This window comes from Bos javanicus, chromosome X (assembly GCF_032452875.1).
Source record: "Bos javanicus breed banteng chromosome X, ARS-OSU_banteng_1.0, whole genome shotgun sequence".
Classification (NCBI taxonomy): domain Eukaryota; kingdom Metazoa; phylum Chordata; class Mammalia; order Artiodactyla; family Bovidae; genus Bos; species Bos javanicus.
In genome coordinates, this window is record NC_083897.1 from 64,944 (window position 1) to 87,105 (window position 22,162).

The 22,162-nt window shown below is 36.8% G+C and overlaps 1 protein-coding gene across 1 annotated transcript in view; it reads right to left on the reverse strand.

Moving 5' to 3' along the window:
* KLHL4 (kelch like family member 4) overlaps window positions 1-22,162 on the reverse strand; it is a 104,747-nt gene that overhangs the window by 33,754 nt on the left and 48,831 nt on the right. The window contains exons 5-9 of the mRNA XM_061409603.1: window positions 19,529-19,741; window positions 16,878-17,064; window positions 10,002-10,226; window positions 4,875-5,037; window positions 689-901 (exon numbers count right to left, since the gene is read on the reverse strand). Of these exons, the coding sequence (XP_061265587.1) occupies window positions 689-901; window positions 4,875-5,037; window positions 10,002-10,226; window positions 16,878-17,064; window positions 19,529-19,741 (1,001 nt within the window). The remainder of the gene's footprint in view (window positions 1-688; window positions 902-4,874; window positions 5,038-10,001; window positions 10,227-16,877; window positions 17,065-19,528; window positions 19,742-22,162) is intronic.

Below are 22,162 nucleotides of genomic sequence, written 5' to 3' on the forward strand. Positions count from 1 at the left end.
GATCTTCCCAATTTAGGAATAGAACATGAGTGATAAAGCTACAAAGTAATATGACTGACAAAAAATGTAGCACACTTTGTTCATCCAGATTAATGTCTCCCATTCAAAGAAGCTACCTGTGAGGAATTAAATACTTAATGCAATACAGTCATTGTTCAGAACATCATAAACACCTCTCTTTGGGATATTTTTTTCTGTTTATTTTGCAGTGATAAGCCTTGGAGTTGGTGATGGACAGGGAGGCCTGGCATGCTGCAATTCATGGGGTTGCAAAGAGTCAGACATGACTGAGTGACTGAACTGAACTGAACTGCAGCCTTTTTTCTTAGAGAACTGATTCAGTTTTTGAAACAGTGAAGTTGTGATTTGAGCCAGTGAATAGTTGAGTGATATAGCTTGTAATATAAATACATTTATTCTTACTTCTGTCTCACTTTATAGAGTGACTATTAAATGATAAAACAATGTATTCTTTTCATACACTTCTCATGATGAATCTGGAATGCATATGCAAGATTTCTTCAAAATATTTTGAGCCTAGGAGTAAGGATAAAGTTTAAAAAAAAATTAAACCTCTGAAAGAATTAACACTTATTTGGAAGACTACATTTTGGCAGCTTAAAAATCCTTCTCATTTCTGAAAAAAACAAATAATGGAATAAATAATGAATAAATAAAAATATTTTACCGTTCGACACAGGCAGAAAGTCTGGAGCAATGGTTAGAAGCAGGGGCATCATGACCCCCAACCACATATAAAAATCCATTGTATGTTGCAACTCCTACACCTCCACGTCTTTTGGACATTGGAGCACACAGACTCCATCTGTTAGTGTGTGGGTCAAAATATTCCATAGATTTGAGGCAGGAACTTCCATCACGTCCACCAATAGCATATAGCCTAGAATAAAGACAGAAGTATGTGTGTGTGTGTGTGTATATTTGTGCATAGAATGAAAGTGAAAATACACCACACACAGCATTGAACTGTGTATTCTACTCCCTCAGGATTTTATAGCAAAAGGCCTGAATTTGTGAAGGCATTTGTTAAAGTCTACCTTACCCCAAGCCTACCTGCTTCATAATTTTTTGAAAGTTTCTTTTATATAATAGATTAAAGGTTTATATGGGAAATAAACTACAGAGAAAGGAAAGAGATAACAAAAGCATTGGTAGTATTTGTCTACTAAACCACAATAAAGCTGAACATTTTTAAAGATGGTAAGATCTTTCCAAAACCCAAATCCAGGAACCTTACAATTTTAGCTAGATTTAATTGCCTAGCATTAAACTCTCTATTGCTTTAGTGAACTATTTTATTTAGTGTAAAAAACATTTGTAACTAAGAAGATATTAATTTAACAAATAACTACGGGAATAGGATAAAACCTAAAAACCAGATTTTTTTCCTAGGAAGATGTATTATCTATAACATTTCTCATAAATTTTAAAATGCCAAATTTTTTGTATGTATTTTTATTTTTTTAATATAAATTTATTTTAATTGGAGGCTAATTACTTTACAATATTGTATTGGTTTTGCCATACATTAATATGAATCCACCACGGGTGGATTAGCAGTGTTTTTAATTTGTTATTGTTGTTCAATTCTTTTGTGGCCTACTCTTTGTGACTCTATGGACTGTAGTACACCAGGCTTCCCTGTCCTTCACTATCTCCTGGAGTCCACTCAAACTCATGTCCATTGAGTCACTGATGCCATCCAACCATCTCCTCCTCTGTCGTTCCCTTCTCCTCCTGCCTTCAATCTTTCCCAGCATCAGGGTCTTTTCCAGTGAGCTGGCTCTTCACATCAGGTGGCCAAAGTATTGGAGTTTCAGCTTCAGCATCAGTTCTTCCAATGAGTATTCGGGGTTGATTTCTTTTAGGCTTGGTTGGATCTCCTTGATGTCCAAGGGACACTCTTCTCCAGCCCCACAGTTCAAAAGCATCAATTCTTTGGTACTCAGCCTTTTTTATGTACCAACTCTCACAACCGTATATGATTACTGGAAAAACCATAGCTTTGACTATACAGATCTTTGTCAGCAAAATGATGTCTCTGTTTTTTAATATGCTGTCTAGTTGTGTCATAGCTTTCCTTTCAAGGAGCAAGTTTCTTTTAATTTCGTGGCTGCAGTCACCATCCATAGTGACTTTGGAGCCCCCCAAAATGAAGTTTGTCACTGTTTCCATTTTTTCCTCACCTATTTGCCATGAAGTGATGGGATCAGATGCCATGATCTTCATTCTTTAAATGCTGAGTTTTAAGACAGTTTTTCAATCTCCTCTTTCACCCTCATCAAGAGGCCCTTTAGTTCCTGTTTGCTTTCTGCCATTAGAGTGCTATCATCTGCACATCTGAGGTTGTTGATATTTCTCCCAGCAATCTTGATTCCAGCTTGTGATTCATCCAGCCCAGCATTTTGCATGACATACTCGTATAGAGGGGGCTTTCCTGATAGCTCAGCTTATAAGAATCATCCTGCAATGCAGGAGACCCACTCCAGTAGAATTGCCTGGAGAATTCTATAGACAGAGGAGCCTGACAGGCTACATTCCACAGGGTCACAAAAAGTCAGACATGACTGAACGACTTTCACTTCACTCTGCACAGAAGTCAAATAAGCAGGGTGACAATACACAGCCTTGACATACTCCTTTCTCAATTTTGAACCAGTCCATTGTTCCATGTCTGTTCTAACTGTTGCTTCTTGACCTGCATACAGGTTTCTCAGGAGGCAGGTAAGGTGGTCTGGTATTCTTACCTCTTTAAGAATTGTCTACAGTTGTTGTGATCCACACAAAGACTTTTGTGTAGCCAATGAATCAGAAATAGATGTTTTTCTGACATTATTTTTAGCCTAATTTAAATTTAATCCCAATCAATAGAGAAGACCAACATTTATTAAACTATATGCCTATAACTGCCCTTCACACTCAGCTGTGAACAATAGCAAGTTAGCAAGACAAAATTAAATTATTTAAATTCAATTATTTCAGCCTCTTCTGTAATAGATAGGAGATCACTACTCAGTCACTGGATATCATTAAGGTTAGGCTAGAGATAATCAGATTTAGGAGAATTTTAAACCCGAAAACACTGTAAGTCTGGGTTTCCTGTTAGCCAACAGACACTTCTTACTTTATGCTGTTGCTGCTAAGTCTCTTCAGTCGTGTCTGACTTTGTGCGACCCCATAGACAGCAGCCCACCAGGCTCCACCATCCCTGGGATTCTCCAGGCAAGAACACTGGAGTGGGTTGCCATTTCTTTCTCCAATGCATGAAGGTGAGAAGTGAAAGTGAAGTTGCTCAGTCATGTCTGACTCTTCACAACCCCATGGACTGCAGCCTACCAGGCTCCTCCACCCATGGGATTTTCCAGGCAAGAGTACTGGAGTGGGTTGCCATTGTTTTCTCCACTTACTTTATGCACAAGGTGCTAAAAAACAGCTGCATAAAAATTTATATTGAACCCAGTTATATGATGAGATACTGATTTTATGAATAATCAATACAGACACACAAGACTGTCATCCTGGTGTCTGAAATTTTCATCATTCATGTTCCTCCTATATGCTTGTCATTATCTCCAAAGATCCCTTTTCAGAAAGAACACAATTACAAGTTACCTGCAAGAAGAATAATTCAAGCTTGTAGAAACCTCTAATAATACCAAGTTTCAATCTATTATTTTCTCTCATAAGAAAGTGATCAGAAAGTAAGAAAGATTCAGAAAGATGAGACTAGCTATAATTCTAGAACACTTAGGAGAGTGCGTTTAAAGAGAAAAAAAGACTTGGCAAATTACAAAAACAGACTGAAGTTTTGATAAGTCAAGAAAAAGTTATAACCAAAAAATGGTAGCTTCTTGAGGGTAAGATTGAAACTGGCTTGCCTACAAAAGTGCTTCTCAAATTTAATGTGTAATACAAGTTACTTGAGGATCTTCTTAAAATGTCTATTCTGATTCAGGAGGTGTGGGATCGGGTTTATTCAGTGTCAGACTTTATTTTTCTGGGCTCCAAAATCACTACAGATGATGACTGCAGCCATGAAATTAAAAGACGCTTACTCCTTGGAAGGAAAGTTATGACCAACCTAGATAGCATATTCAAAAGCAGAGACATTACTTTGCCAATAAAGGTTCGTCTAGTCAAGGCTATGGTTTTTCCTGTGGTCATGTATGGATGTGAGAGTTGGACTGTGAAGAAGGCTGAGCGCCGAAGAATTGATGCTTTTGAACTGTGATGTTGGAGAAGACTCTTGTGAGTCCCTTGGACTGCAAGGAGATCCAACCAGTCCATTCTGAAGGAGATCAGCCCTGGGATTTCTTTGGAAGGAATGATGCTAAGGCTGAGACTCCAGTACTTTGGCCACCTCAAGCGAAGGGTTGACTCATTGGAAAAGATTCTGATGCTGGGAGGGATTGGGAGCAGGAGGAGAAGGGGACGAAAGAGGATGAGATGGCTGGATGGCATCACTGACTCGATGGACATGAGTCTAGGTGAACTCTGGGAGTTGGTGATGGACAGGGAGGCCTGGCATGCTGTGATTCACGGGGTTGCAAAGAGTCGGACGTGACTGAGTGACTGATGTGATCTGATCTGTTCTGGGACGGGGTTAAGATTCAGCATTTCTAAATAGACCTCAGGTAGTAATGTTACTGCTGGTCTCAGGATATTTAATTAATTATTCATTTTAGATAAATATTTTCCATCATAATGAAAGGAGAGTTCCAACAAAGGCCTTTTACAATCCATGAGTAGGATGTCCTCGTCACTGGGAATGCTTATTGTCAGGTGTATCACATCACTGAAGTGCTGTACTACAAGAAATGGGAGCAAAAGCATGCATGTTTGGCTCTACTCACTTATTGTTTAATGTGACTACACCAACTGTGCTTCTAGGAGTTGACATACTGGCCACGTAATTCCACTGACGTCCTTCAGGGTCCCATCTTTCTACAGTATTTAGATAACTCCATCCATCATGGCCACCAACAGCATACATTGGTCCTTCAAGTGTGGCTACACCTAAAGGATAAAAATAGCATGAGAGCTCACCTAGGTAGGGCATATATAATAGATATTTCATTTTACAAGGAAGTGACTACTTAAAAACTTGATTTTTATCTATTAATGGTTTTGTAAATAGCCGTTTAGTGAATAATTTGCCAATCGTGATTTGAAACTAAAACTAAATATGGTCTTTTAATCCTAGAAAATATCATGGAAGGGTATCATGGTTATAATGCTAAAGACATAGAAAGTAGATGAACACACCATTTCTTGCAATTAACAGAAATGGGAAGATGATTTTTCTCTGTCACAGTTTCAATGTCATTTTTCAAATATAAAAGGTAGATGAGATATGATAATCTTAGATAAATACTAGAACTGTTGGCTCGGAGAAGGCAATGGCACCCCACTCCAGTATTCTTGCCTGGAAAATCCCATGGATGGAGGAGCCTTGTAGGCTGCAGTCCATGGGGTCGCGAAGAGTCGGACAGGACTGAGTGACTTCACTTTCACTTTTCACTTTCATGCATTGGAGAAGGAAATGGCAACCCATTCCAGTGTTCTTGCCTGGAGAATCCCAGGGACGGGGGAGCCTGGTGGGCTGCCGTCTATGGGGTCGCACAGAGTCGGACAGGACTGAAGCGACTTAGCAGCAGCAGCAGAACTGTTGGCTAAGTCTGATAGATCTTTTTAATCCTTTATTTTTATTAAAGGGATACAAATGATTCCCATAAGACATCTCAGTAAACAGGGGTTTTTGAAGTTTAGTTAGAAATTTGTTCTATTCAGTTCAGTTGCTCAGTCATGTCCAGCTCTTTGCAACCCCATGGACTGCAGCAAGCTAGGCCTCCCTGTCCATCACCAACTCTGGAGTTTACTCAAACTCATGTCCATTGAGTCGGTGATGACATCCAACTATCTCGTCCTCTGTCGTCCCCTTCTCCACCCACCTTTAAATCTTTCCCAGCATCAGGGTCTTTTCAAATGTGTCAGTGGTTCAAATCAGTTGGCCAAGTACTGGAAGTTTCAGCTTCAGCATCAGTCGTTCCAATGAATATTCAGGATTGATTTCCTTTAGGATGGACTGGTTGGATCTCCATGCTGTCCAAGAGACTCTCAAGAGTCTTCGGCAATACCACAGTTCAAAAGTATCAGTTCTTCCATGCTCAGCTTTCATTATATTCCAACTCTCATATCATACATGACTACGGGAAAAACCATAGCTTTGACTAGACAGACCTTTGTTGGCAAAGTAATGTCTCTGGTTTTTAATACGCTGTCTAGGTTGGTCATAACTTTGCTTCCAAGAGCAAGCATCTTTTAATTTCATGGCTGCAGTCACCATCTGTAGTGATTTTGGAGCTCCCCAAAATAAAATCTGTCACTGTTTCCACTGTTTCCCCATCTATTTGCCATGAAGTGATGCGACCAGATGCCATGATTTTAGTTTTTTGAATGTTGAGTTTTAAGCCAACTTTTTCACTCTCCTCTTTCACTTTCATCAAGAGGCTCTTTAGTTCTTCTTCAATTTCTGCCATAAGGGTGGTGTCAGCTGCATATCTGAGGTTATTGATATTTCTCCTGTAAATCTTGATTCCAGCTTGTGCTTCATCCAGCTCAGCATTTCTCATGATGTACTCTGAATATAAGTTCAATAAGCAGGATGATAATATACAGCTTTGTCATACCCCTTTCCCGATTTGGAATCAGTTTGTTGTTCCATATCCGGTTCTAACTGTTGCTTCTTAACCTGCATGTAGATTTCTCAAGAGGCAGGTCAGATGGTCTGCTATTCCCATCTCTTGAGGAATTTTCCACAGATTATTGTGATCCACAGAGTCAAAGGCTCTGGTATAATCAATAAAGCAGAAGTAGGTGTTTTTCTGGAACTCTTTTGCTTTTTCTATGTTACAGCGAATGTTGGCAATTTGATCTCTGATTCCTCTGCCTTTTCTAAATCCAGCTTGAACATCTGGAAGTTCATGGTTCACGTATTGTTGAAGCCTGGCTTGGAGACTTTTGAGCATTACTTTATTAGCATGTGAGATGAGTGCAATGATGAGGTAGTTTGAGCATTCTTTGTCATTGCCTTTCTTTGGGATTGGAATGAAAACCAAACTTTTCCAGTCCTGTGGCCAGGCTGCGTTTTCAAAATTTGCTGGCATATTGAGTGCAGCCATTTCACAGCATTGTCTTTAGGATTTGAAATAACTCAACTGGAATTCCATAACCTCTACTAGCTTTGTTCGAAGTGATGCTTCCTAAGGCCCCCTTGACTTCACATTCTAGAATGTCTGGCTCTAGGGGAATGATCACACCATGATGATTATCTGGGTCATAAAGATCTTTTTGTGTAGTTCGTCTGTGTATTCTTGCCACCTTTTCTTAATATCTTCTGCCCTCCACTTGGTATCTCTCATTTTCTTGAAGAGAACTCTAGTCTTTCTTATTCTATTATTTTCCTCTATTCCTTTGCATTGATTACTGAGGAAGGCTTTCTTATCTCTCCTTGCTCTTCTTTGCTACTCTTCATCCAAATGGGTATATCTTTCCTTTTCTCCTTTGTCTTTCCCTTCTCTTCTTTTCTGCCAAAGCCTTTGACTGTGTGGATCACAATAAACTGTGGAAAATTCTGAAAGAGATGGGAATACCAGACCACCTGATCTGCCTCTTGAGAAACTTGTATGCAGGTCACGAAGCAACAGTTAGAACTGGACATGGAACAACAGACTGGTTCCAAATAGGAAAAGGAGTATGTCAAGGCTGTATTTTGTCACCCTGTTTATTTAACTTATATGCAGAGTACATCATGAGAAACGCTGGACTGGAAGAAACACAAGCTGGAATTAAGATTTCTGGGAGAAATATCAATAACCTCAGATATGTAGATGACACCACCCTTATGGCAGAAAGTGAAGAGGAACTAAAAAACCTCTTGATGAAAGTGAAAGTGCAGAGTGAAAAAGTTGTCTTAAAGCTCAACATTCAGAAAACGAAGACCATGGCATCTGGTCCCATCACTTCATGGGAAATAGATGGGGAAACAGTGGAAACAATGTCAGGCTTTATTTTTCTGGGCTCCAATATCACTGCAGATGGTGACTGCAGCCATGAAATTAAAAGATGCTTACTCCTTGGAAGGAAAGTTATGACCAACCTAGATAGCATATTCAAAAGCGGAGCCATTACTTTGCCAACAAAGACTCATCTAGTCAAGGCTATGTTTTTTCCTGTGGTCATGTATGAATGTGAGAGTTGGACTGTGAAGGCTGAGTGCTGAAGAACTGATGCTTTTGAACTGTGGTGTTGGAGAAGACTCTTGAGAGTCCCTTGGACTGCAAGGAGATCCAACCAGTCCACTCTGAAGATCAGCCCTGGGATTTCTTTGGAAGGAATGATGCTAAAGCTGAAACTCCAGTACTTTGGCCACCTCATGAGAAGAATTGACTCATTGGAAAAGATTCTGATGCTGGGAGGGATTGGGGGCAGGAGGAGAAGGGGACGACAGAGGATGAGATGGCTGGATGGCATCACTGACTCGACGGTTGTGAATTTGAGTGAACTCCGGGATTTGGTAATGGACAGGGAGGCCTGGCGTGCTGTGGTTCATGGGGTCGCAAGGAGTCAGACATGACTGAGCGACTGATCTGATCTGATCTGATCTCTTCTTTTCATAGCTATTTGTAAGGCTTCATCAGACAACCATGTTGCCTTTTTGCATTTCTCTTTCTTGGGGATTGTCTTGATCCTTGCCTCCTGTACAATGTCATGAACCTCCGTCCTTTGTTCTTCAGGCACTCTATCAGATGTAATCCCTTGAATTTATTTGTCTCTTCCACTGTATAATCATAAGGGATTTTATTTAGGTTGTGCCTGAATGGTCTAGTGGGTTTCCCTACTTTCTTCAATTAAGTCTGAATTTGGCAATAATGAGTTCATGATCTGAACCATAGTATGCCCCCAGTTTTGTTTTTGCTGACTGTATAGGGCTTCTCCATGTTTGGCTGCAAGAATATAATAAATCTTATTTTTTCTATTGGATTCTATGAGTAGCTCCTTTGTGTTTCTCATCTGCTCTGGGAATTCACGTTACTGGTTCCTCCTGCTGCCTTCTTCACCATCTCAATTTGCCATCCACACTACCTCTCCTATCTCTTTAGCAATAGCAATTAAGAGTTTTAAAATTTGCTTCAGTGTCTCTGTAAGATATGTTTTCTAAAAAATCACACATACAGAACTGAGCTGAATAATTACATAGTCTATCATTTGATATAATTTATCAGTTACATTGAGGCAAACAATACCCATCTTGGATATGTCACACTTTAGCTGTGTAAAATTTGGTTCTTTAAAAGCAATGCAATTATTCTTTTCTTAAAAAACAAACTCTATAGTATTGAAACATATGGAGTCTAGCACTAAGAGAAGCAGATCTTGACAAGCCATCAGGAGAATCAAAGTTCTTCACTGTTCAAGAAGTCTCTATTCTTTCTTAAGCTTCTTGGGAACCTCTGACTTAAGTATAAATTAGGGCTGCTCTCAAGGAAAGTGGTTTTCTAAATAGCCCTGCCTTCAAACTGCATCCAAAGGCTTTTGCCTAAATATAGATTTTATTCTTATGGGAAGGGACACTAGTAACTAGAAACACAGTGTCTCTCCATTAGCAAGTGTTCTTTTCTCTAAACTGACCTTAGAAGAAAACTTGTAGTTGCATGCTCCTCAACAATATATTCTTTCTAAAAAGTTTTACCCTTCCTGAAGTGGGACCCCTTTAAAATACCATTGGAATGGAGGTACAGTTACAACAAGTATGACACATGAAACAAGGAAAAACTTTCACATGCTTTTACCATTTATTTAAGCTTTTCAGAATTTTCAGACATTTTGAATATGAGTATGACTAAATCTCAATGATATGCACTTATTTAAGCTCTAGTAAATGTACAGTCTTTAGAAACTATACAACATTAAGCTCTTACCTAAACCATGCCTGTGTGTTGACATGGGAGGCATCACTGTCCAGATTTTGCCAACTGGATTAAAACATTCCACAGTATTCAAAGTTTTTAAACCATCTCTTCCTCCCACAACATAGAGTTTGTTATCAATAACAGCAACTCCAAACTGAAGTCTACGCCCATTCATGGTGCCAATATGTAGCCAGCGGTTGGTTCGGAGGTCATATTTTTCAATTGTAGTGGTACCTGTTAAAGGGATATTAAACAATGCTAAAAACTACTTGTGCAAAATGTTTTAATCATTTATATTATATTTATGTATCTATATTTATAGTATAGAATCAGTGATTGCAGTTCAAATTAAAATAAGTAGTCCAGATAATTCTCCAACCTGTATGATAAGGCAAGGATAATATTTCACCACTTCTGAATCCAAATGGAAAAGTGAGAATAAAATAGTTTATTTAATATATATGGTTTATATGTTTATAATGACTTCTTTGGCTATAATATGCTATTGTTAGTACTAACACAGGTTCCAGACACCATATTTTACAACAAAAACTGCTTTGGAATGTATTACTAACTGTTTACACACCCATTATGGTTTTACTTGACTATGAACATTCAATGTACTAATTTACGCCCTTTTATTTTACTCGATTTGGTCTGAATGTGTGTGTTTATTTAAAAAACAAACGACTAAAGGAACAGAAAAGAAAATTCCTTTTAAATGGGCCTTCAGTGTTAATTCACATTATTCACATAATAACATTTTTGTCCTTTATTGTGCCCATCTTTGCATGAAATGTTCCCTTGATATCTCTAATTTTCTTGAAGAGATCTTCTTGAAATGAAAGCTAGGTTGCACTGATTACTAAAATTATGGAGGTATTAATGATGAAGTAAGTAGGAAATTATACCAAGCTACATTAATCAACTATATATAGAAGACTTACATTAAAATGATGTAGAAATCTGCTTAAAGCCAAGTTATTTTTTCCAAACATTAAATAAAATATAAAAGATGAATTTACTCTATATCTCTTATCTGCATCTATGAACATATATGACTGATAGTTTTGTATCTTTAATTCTGAAATGTCTTTAGCCCATTTTCCTACTAATCAAAATGTAGATCATCTAGCTGGCTTATTATGGCAACTCTGTATTTGATTGAAAAAGAGTTTTCCTTTTTTTAACTAATCTTTTTCTTTGGGACTCACTTCACATTTTTTTCTGTGTTTATTAATTTTCTGCCCTAAAATGTGGCAAATATTGCTTCTTACTTCATTTCAAAGTTCCTATTCAGCTCTCACTTATGATCTATTCAAGGGTGAACAAAATCAACTAAACTTTTGGTATTGTTTAGAACAATAGTTACTGCAGTCGTGAATATATATAATTTAGTTATTTCCTCCATCTTTTTTTTTAATGAACTTAAAAATCACTATATTAGCCCTTATTTGTTCCCTGCCATACTGTCTCTCAGAATTCATTATTTTAGTAAGTTAAAATTTACTGAATACGTGGCATACACAAAAGCCTGAAGTTTAGCATTCAACCATTTAAAAATTTTGACTGTGTGATCATACTGACAACACTTTGATGACTCTTTTAATATACACGGCAGGGGTTATAGTTAATTACAGCCACTTGTGTGGTATCTATATTTAGCAACTAATTCCAAGTTAATTGTATGAGTCAAAAGGAAATTAAAGACTGAGGAAGTACTGTATTTCCTAAATATCAAAAGGTGAAAGTTCAAAAAGTATCTTAAAAAGATAAATAAAACTACACATTGTAAGAAAAGGCATGCATATAGAAAACATTTTAAGAATGTAAATTGGTATGTTTTTAAATGTAATACTGATTCACATAGATAAATGTTATCACCTTAATATTTTTGCTTTATGTAGGCTTTTTTTTTTTTCTTTCTTTTTTTGCTCCTATGTGTTCAATCTGGTTTTTCAATTCTAAGACCCTCAAAGAGAGGGGTCAGTTTTGTTGTTGCTGCTCTTTCATCTAAGATAGTGGCAATATAGCAACAAAGAACACAAAATTTGAGTAATAATTCCCAGTCCAGTAGTTCTACGATGCTTGCCCTTGGCATGGCTATCTAACCTTAAGAGCCTTAGTTTCCTCATCTCCAAAATTAAGGTAATAAAAATCTATCTTGTAGCATTACTGTGAGGATTAGAAATGATGTCTGCAAAATGCCAATCAAGGATCAAGTATTCAAAAATAATTATATTTACTATTATTGTAGTTTTCTGTAATTTCCCATAAAGCTTTTTATATTTTCATATACTAGGTATTTCAAGAGTCTCAAAATGATGGCTTTACTTCTTTCCATATCAAACTGTGGTAGCAGAGTCAAGGATTATAGGCTCACATTTCATTCATTTTTGTAAGCTATTAAGGAGTTGAAGATACATATTACCATCTTGTGTAATATATTCATTTGTGTAATGTTAACGTGAAAGACAAGAACCTGAAAAAATAACAAAAACAGTAAATAAACACAAAAACCAAACAAATAAACACAAATTTTCCCATTTCTCACTCCGCTAGTTGGACATTTTTAAAATCAAATATTATAGATAGCCATGTTTACATTTTATACTTAATACCCTTTTGATTTAATATCAAACAAGACACCTTTTAAATTCTGTGCCTGTTCTTTCTATTCAACAAAATGCAGTAAAATATCAAGTTGCTAGACTTAAAATCTATTATAACATTTTACTGTATTTGTTATTTTCTGAAGAACACTAGTTCTGTGAAGTTACTCTACAACTTTGGAAAATAATTGCAGTTGCAAACTCCTGTTATACAGGTTTATTATTAATTGACATATCTCCTATATGGTCTTCCAATTTCCAATTACACATACCAAAAGAAAAAATAGTTTTCCAGAAGCATAGAACTTTGATTTTTGCATCATTGTCTACAAGGTGTCAAAACATTTCCATGTATTTTTTAAGTGAGTTGATTTTAGTTCCTACACAGCCAATTCTTAATTACAAAATCCTTGCCTCATTGTTTTGGCAACATGGTTCTATAGGTAGAAATCAATGTAAAGAAACAGAACTGTGGGAAAAAAATATTTTAAGAAGTATTCAAGGTAGACATGATGGCTTCAGAAATTTTTCCCTATTCCTACTGAAAACAATTCTTTTGTAAAATCATTATTTTTATTCCAGAATTGAATTGCTGATCTTGTTATCAATGCTTCAAGTTTATTTGTAAATGGTCTTTGGTCATCTATCAGGAAACTGACAGCAAGAAATTAGAAGTCATTCTCCTATTTCTGTCAAAAAGCAAATTTGGAGGACCTCATCCCTTCCACTTATGATAAAGCTGTAAGTTCTCCCTGAAAAGATCTTAGGTTGCAAAGCAAATACTCAAATAAAAAAAAAAATGCTGCCATAAGAGTCACAAAATACCCCAAATTGCCAACACAACCTTGTGGAAAAAGGAAGCAAAGCTGGATGTATCACCTTCCCAGACTTCAGACTATACCACAAAGCTAAAGTCATCAAAAGAGCATGGAACTAGCACCAAAACACATACAAAGATCAATGGTACAGAATAGAAAGTACAGAAATAAGCCCCCACACACGGTCAATTAATCTATGACAAAGGAGGCAAGCATATACAATGGAGAAAATATAGTCTTCAACAAGTGGTGCTTAGAAAACTAAACAGCTACATGCAAAATAATGAGAAAAGAACATTCCTTCATACCATATACAAAAATAAAATCAAAATGGTTTAAAGACCTAAATGTAAGATCTGATACCATAAAACTCCTAGGAAAAAAAAGCAAATCACTACTTGACATAAATCACAGCAATACTTTTTGGTTCCATCTCTTAAGGCAAAATAAATAAAAGCAAAAAATAAACAAGGGGGTCTAATTAAATTTAAAAGCTTAATTAGAAAAATAATTAGGAAAATACCAACAAAATGAAAAGGCATCCTATGGAATAAAGAAAATGTTTGCAAATGATGTGAAATACAAGAGGTCAATATCCAAAATATGTAAATAGCCCATACATTCAATATAAAAAAAATAAAAAATGGGTAGAAGAACAGAATAGACATTTTTCTAAAGAAGACAAATAGGTAACTGGCAAATGAAAAGATGCTTAGCATTGCTAATTATTAAAGAAAGGTAATAAAAAACACAATGAGATATCACTTCACACCTATCAGTTAACTATCATCAAAAAGTTTCCAAATAACAAATGATGGAAAGGATGTGGATAAAAGGGAACCCTTGTACGCTACTGTTCGGAATATAAATTGGTATAACCACTATGGAAAACGGTATGAAGGTTCCTCAAAAACTAAAAATATAACTATCATATGATCCAGAAATCCCACTATTGGGGTGTATATACCAAAAAACCAAAACGCTAAATCAAAATTATATATCCACTACAATATTCATGGAGAAGGAAATGGCAACCCACTCCAGTGTTCTTGCCTGGAGAATCCCATGGACGAAGAAGCCTGGTAGGCTGCAGTCCATGCGGTCGCAGAGTCAGACACGACTGAAGCAACTTGGCAGCACAATGTTCACAGGAGAACCATACACAATACTCAAGACATGGAAGCAACCCAAGTGTCATCAACAAACAAATGGATGAAAAAGATGCTATCAGTTCAGTTCAGTCACTGAGTTGTGTCCAACTCTTTTCGATCCCATGAATTGCAGCACGCCAGTCCTCCCTGTCCATCACCAGCTCCCGGAGTGTACTCAAACTCCCATCCATTGAGTCGGTGATGCCATCCAGCTTTCTCATCCTCTGTTGTCCCCTTCTCCTCCTGCCCCCAATCCCTCCCAGCATCAGAGTCTTTTCCAATGAGTCAAGTCTTCGCATGAGGTGGCCAAAGTACTGGAGTTTCAGCTTGACCATCATTCCTTCCAAAGAACGCCCAGGACAGATCACCTTTGGAATGGACTGGTTGGATCTCCTTGCAGTCCAAGGGACTCTCAAGAGTCTTCTCCAACACCACAGTTCAAAAGCATCAATTCTTTGGTTCTCAGCTTTCTTCACAGTCCAACTCTCACATCCATACATGACCATTGGAAAAACCATAGCCTTGACTAGATGGACCTTTGTTGACAAAGTAATGTCTCTGCTTTTGAATATGCTATCTAGGTTGGTCATACCTTTCTTTCTACAGGGTAAGCGTCTTTTAATTTCATGGCTGCAATCACCATCTGCACTGATTTTGGAGCCCCAGAAAAATAAAGTCTGACACTGTTTCCATTGTTTCCCCATCTATTTGCCATGAATTAATGGGACCAGATGCCATGATCTTTGTTTTCTGAATGTTGAGCTTTAAGCCAACTTTTTCACTCTCTTCTTGCACTTTCACCAAGAGGCTTTTTAGTTCCTTTTCACTTTCTGCCATAAGGATAGTGTCATCTGCATATCTGAGGTTATTGATACTTCTCCCAGAAGTCTTGATGCCAGCTTGTGATTCTTCCAGACCAGCGTTTCTCATGATGTACTCTGCGTATAAGTTAAATAAACAGGGTGACAATATATAGCCTTGACATACTCCTTTTCCTATTTGGAACCAGTCTGTTGTTCAATGTCCAGTTCTAACTGTTGCTTCCTGGCCTGCATATAGGTTTCTCAAGAGGCAGATCAGGTGGTCTGGTATTCCCATCTCTTTCAGAATTTTCCACAGTTTATTGTGATCCACACAGTCAAAGGCTTTGACATAGTCAATAAAGCAGAAATAGATGTTTTTCTGGAACTCTCTTGCTTTTTCAATGATCCAGCGGATGTTGGCAATTTGATCTCTGATTCCTCTGCCTTTTCTAAAACCAGCTTGAACGTCTGGAAGTTCATGGTCCACATACTGCTGAGGCCTGGCTTGGAGAATTTTGAGCATTACTTTACTGGCGTGTGAGATGAATGTAATTGTGGGGTAGTTTGAGCATTCTTTAGCATAATATTTCATTGTGTGTGTCACACATACACACACAGTAAAATATTATTCTGCCAAAAAAGAGGGAAATTCTGCCATTTACAGTAACATTGATGGGCCTAGACATATTACGCTTAGTGAAGTAAGTCAGACAAATATAAATCTGTACATGATATCACTTATATGTGAAATCCCCCCAAAAATGAATGTATATCGAATACAGAAAGAGATACACACATACATTATAGAAAACATTTTTGTGGTTACTAAAAATGAGAGGGAAGGAGGGAGGGACAAATTAGGGGTATGGGATTAACAGATACAACCTACTGTTAATAAAATGGACAAGTAGCAAGGATCAGAGCCATTATCTTGTAATAACTTAGAATATCATCTAAAAAAATACTGAATCACCATGGTGTACACCTGAAACTAATATAATAAGTCTATACTTCAATATAAAGAAATTAAATTTATCATAGAAAAAAAATTGCCCTCATAAGAGAAAAAGTACCTATTAACAGTTAATGAACTCTAATGAAAGGCTTATACCCCATAAGGCAATTGTAAAAAAAAAAAGTATCAGAAAATTTATATTACTTTATTTATAAAAATTAGCTTTAGATGCACACATTTCAACATGGCTTTAATACCACCCTCACAATTTGGAGGGTGTTAAGAGTAATTATGAGTCCCATGGACAGAGGAGCCTGGTAGGCTGCAGTCCCTGGGGTCGCTAAGAGTCGGACATGACTGAGCGACTTCCCTTTCACTTTTCACTTTCATGCATTGGAGAAGGAAATGGCAACCCACTCCAGTGTTCTTGCCTGGAGAATCCCAGGGACGGGGAGCCTGGTGGGCTGCCATCTATGGGGTCGCACAGAGTCAGACACGACTGACGTGACTTAGCAGCAGCAAGAGTAATTAATTTGCTTCTGTTACCTTTCATAGCATCCATGCCTCCTACAGCATAAAGTGCTCCCATCGTTGATTTTCTAGGCCTTGTCCTAGGACTTTGCATCATGGGTCTTCTCTCAGGTAAGAGATGATACTTCATAGCTTCCATCAGGAGTTTCTGACATTCAAGATCACCAGTAAACATGGAGCTGTTTTCAAGATCAGCCAGTAACTGAAAAGTAATGATACATGGTATATGAAGTAAAGAGCAGATCATTAGAAGTAACATCTTCCCTTATATAATTTTGGAGGAAACTCAAGCTAATTCTAATGCATGTGTTATTATTTAATATTTTAAGTTACTTAAGTAACATATTTTATGACTAAAACCCTCATGGTAGCAACTAATTTATTAATGAAAATTTTTTTGACATACCATTCCTCATTTGAATATGTATTTTGCATACAATCTCCAGGAGTAAAAGTGAAAAAGCACTCATAAAATGTGTTACTGAAAGTGAAGTAAATGGCTGTGTCTGCACAAAGCAAGCATCTCCTGTCCTACTGCATGTAGCTAGAGAAACAATCAAATGTTTGGTTGATTTAAGGGAGGTAGAGCAAACATGACCAATTAAAGTAATATCACCATGGGGGCTGCATCTTTATCATCAAATCAAAGCACAAAGCAGGTGTTTTTTATCTATATATGTACATGTATACACAGGTAAAGTACATGTATTAGTAATTAGGTGATTCATCGTCAGTAGTATATGATATCCATCTTTTCTAACCAATGTTGCCTGACAGGTAATATGATCCCAATTGAATGAAATAAAATCTAGGTAAAGTATTCTTCCTGAGACTAGTTGAGGAGAAGTTACTAGCCTTTTTAGAATTTTTCCAAGGGTCATTTAGATTGGTTCTTAGAAGTTTGGAGCCCACATTATCATAGGGCATTGTCAGGAACAGCAAGCAGGTTGTTGGAAAGGAGGAACTAATCTTACCCCATAAAACTTCCCTGAAGTTTCCTGTGCTGCACTGGTTAACCTCAGCTGTGTTCTCACCCCACTTGTTATCTCTGATGGATCACTGTTTTGACTTGGCTGGTGAGATTCCAGGTACCTCTTTATGAAGTATAAAATTAAGGGCTTCTGAACCTGTATACCAGTGCACCTCAAATTTTTAAGAGTCATCTGAAAAACTTGCTAAAATACAGATTCCTTGGCTTCAGCTGCATAAATTGCTTCAGTAGGTTTGTGGTGGGGGCCTGAGAAGCTGAGTTTCAAACAAGCTTCCAGTCTTAAAAGTAAATATATACTGGGAGTTCCAAAGATGGTAGAGAATAAAGACTCTGAACTCATCTCTTCTCCCGGGCACATGAAAATTACAACTATTTCCAGGATAACTATTGATTTAAAAAAAGACCAGAACCTACCAGTAAAGATCATTTATAACTAAAGATGTAAAGAAGGAACCACAAGTTGGATAGGAGAGATAAAATCTTGGTACAGTCAAGACCCAGAATCCTATGGTGGGTGACTCACAAACAAGAAAATAATTACAACCCCTCAAAAGAGTGAGGGCTCTAAGCCCACATTGGGCTCCCTAGTCCAGGTGTCCTGTACCAGGAAGACTCCAGACTATTTAGCTTTGAAGGTCAGCAAGGTTTACATTCAGGAAACTCAGAGGGCTGTGGAAAATAGTGACTCTATACTTAAAGGGAACACACAAAATTTCACATGGTTTGGGATCCAGGGAAAAAACAGGAACTTGAAAGGAGCTACTAGCTGATTTTAGAGTCACCAGGAAAGGCAATAGACAGCTCACCTTAGAATCAGACATGGGCAGCAACCATTGTGAGAGTTCATTCTACCATGTAGACACTGGTGCTAGCAAGGGCCATTTTGGAAACTTCCCTTTAGCTTAATAGCAGCCAGAACTGCCCCTATCAAATAGACTATAGGCACTAATCCTGGGATGCCTCAGGTGAAACAACTAACTAAGAGACATAAGCCTACTCACCAGAAGATGTGGTGTATACACACACACACTGGAATACTATTCAGCCATTAAAAAAATTCCCATTTGCAATAACATGGATGGTCCTGGAGTGTGTTATGCTCAGTTTATACATATATATATATATATATATATATATATATATATATAAAATCTGCCATACACTTGAAACTAACATAGCATTGTTATGTATTTCAATAAAAGTTGATTACTGACTATAATGATGCTCTAGTGCATCTGAAACTCTTTAATATGGTTTCAATCATAGCAGTTAATTGCTCATATTAGTTAGTAGGTTTTATCCAGAAACTAACTCCTTCCTAGAGTCTCCTCTGGGATGCTACTGTAATAATTACTATCACCTTTCCTAGAGGGTGGTAGGAAAAGGAAAAGAGTTAGCTTTAGTCATTTCTCCTGTTTGTTACAAGTGCTGTTTGGTGAGAGAAAACTGAAACTAATGAGTACACTGAAGTTTGGAGACTATTTGTAGGTCTTTCATTAAAACTTCTTTCCCCTCTCTCCTATCATTATTAATATTGCTAACTGAAGGCTGTATTTGTCCTTCTGTGAAACAAATCCTGTACTAGAAATTCTCCATATAAAACAGATAAGGAATAGATTAATGTCCAGTTGTCATTTAGAACTATAATTTCCATTACCTGGGTAAGTTTCCATACCTGTGGTGGAAGTAACGGCAATCTGATGTAAGAAAGCAGCATTGCTAGGTCTTGTTGCCTAGCCTGCACATCATGCCCCACCCACAGCATTAGAGCATGGAAAATGGTTTCTTCATCGGGCACATTAATGTCATCACTGCACAAAAGTTTTGAAATCTCATTAGCTGGAAGGAGGAGGAATTCTTGGTTCTGTATTACCTCGATGAAGTGTTCCTAGAAAAGAGAGATCTACTGAAATTTTGTACTTTAACTTCTTAACAAAATAAGCTTATCAAAGCATTTTACTTTGTTAAACTTCAGAAAAATCAGAGAGACAGATATACGCATTTATAAAAAAATAGATGCTATTGCCGGCCATGAGAGGGGGGTCGGATGTGCCTTCTGAAGCTGAGGAACCAAAGAAGGCCTGGGGGAGGCTGTGCATTTGATGGGGCAACATACTGAATTATTTCATGATGGGAAAAAGAGATCAATTAAAAACTCCTTCCTCTTGTGAAAAAAACACGATTAATCAAGGAAAAGGTATATTTTACAATGAATAAAGATCTACAAGTTAAGGTTTATCTGAAAGTGACTCTTATGAAGTTGTTTGTTGAGGGATAGTGGGGCTATCTTTCAATTTTTATATATTTTACCTTAATTCTCTCTTCTGTCATTTGTGCTGTATTTTTGTCAAGTATCAAATCTCAGGCAGTTATGTTTCAACTTTTTAAATAAAAACACTACTATGTTTTTCCTATTTATAATATTATACATATTTATTTGACAACACAATTAGCATTTTGAATATTTTTCATCGTGAAGATCTTAAGTTTAAATGCAGTAAAATATATTTTTGAAATTGATATGAAGGAATATTCTTATCTCATTATTTTGCATGTAGCTGTTTAGTTGGTAACTTATATTGCCTAGTACATTGATATTTTGGAAGCAGCTTAAGACAGTCTCTTTATAACTGGGGGATCTGGATAAACCAGATCACTCTTTCATCTCCATTCTGAGTTTAGTCATTGTGGGAGATGAGACTTCTGCCAATGAACCACTTATCCCCTTGAGTTTATTCATTGTGAAACTTAGTTAACCTAATAACAAAATTCTCCATACATCAATCATCAAGCTTGATAGTCCCAACAGGAGGCTCTAAGACCTTAAATTCCAAGTTGACTTGCCTTTTTCGACAAAGATCCTCCTTGTGACTAAGGCAAGCACCAGGGGGAGAACTGGTGATTTTACTACAGCAGATGTTCCTTGTTGAAAACCTTCTCACCTATAGCACAGTGGTGACTTTAGTACTAAAACTAATAATTCATTACACTTGTACAGCACTTCATACTTTACAAATTTCTTTTAGAAACATTAAGTCATCACCAATGCAATCTTGTGGAAAGTGTAATTACTGTGATGAGATAACAGGCTGTGAATTGGTTTGATCTCCTGCACAGTAAATGGCTAAGTGTGGACTCATATCTATGCCTTCAGGTCTACTTCATTTTATTTGATACTGCAACTGACTTTCATAAATGACATAATTTTTATGAAAGGGTTAAGAAAAAGATAAAACACTCCAAAACTTATGGCTACCTATTACTGGTAGTGTATGTAAACTTTGAAGTTGTATAACTATTATGCATGATCCCATATCTCGTTCTCCTTTCTATCTACTGTCTGATGAAAGAAAATAAAAATAGAGAGAGAGAGAAAAAAAAAGAGGAAGATTAGCCTAGTATATAAAACCTCAATGGCTAATTAAATGATATACATATGGCACTGAAATATCCAGTACTATAAAACAGATATTTAGTCAAGCTTAAAGATTAATTTTAAATTGTTTTATTTTACTCCTAATTTCAAGGTAAATGCTTTCTTCTAATCACATTCCAAAGTGTCTTTTGTGTGTGTATGTGTGTGCCCTTGATTTGGTATTCATCTTTTAAAATCCACAATTACATTGTGTTAAATCATATTAAATTAATATAGCCTATTTCCTGAATGTTTCATCAATGCAGACTACTATTTATATGACTGTGATGGTCAATTTTATGTGTCGACTTGACTCAGCCCTGGAGTCTTCTGGCCAAACATTATTCTAGGTGTGTCTGTGAGGATATTTCTGGATGAGGCCCACTCACATTAGAGAAGACGATCTGTTTATTCAGTCTATGGTTCAAATGACTAAATTCTTAAAAGTTAATATTATTCTTAGACATTAAAGTTATTTGCATTTTATATTATCAATACAGTACTATAAAATCATTATTATAGCATGATCTTGACATATTTTACCAAATTTATAATAGACACTAAAATAACTAAAGAGGGATTAAAGGAGGCAACATTATTGCATTTTTATGTACATCCTGCTTTAGCATTCAGTTTCAGTCACATAATAGGCAAAGGAAGACAAGTTCATTTTGAGCAACAAAAATAATTCAAGCTGTTTATCAGAATGTGTTTTGTCAGCAAGAGTAAGACACCAGACAGGAAACTGTTAATACATAGTTCAAGAATTTAAGTAATTTAACAGGAAGTTTTCATGTTTGGCTTTTGTAGTAGGATTAACCTTTGAACTGCTGTTCTATAGTTTATGTGGCATCTCTATTTAGGACATATGAATATAAATAGCATAATTAAATA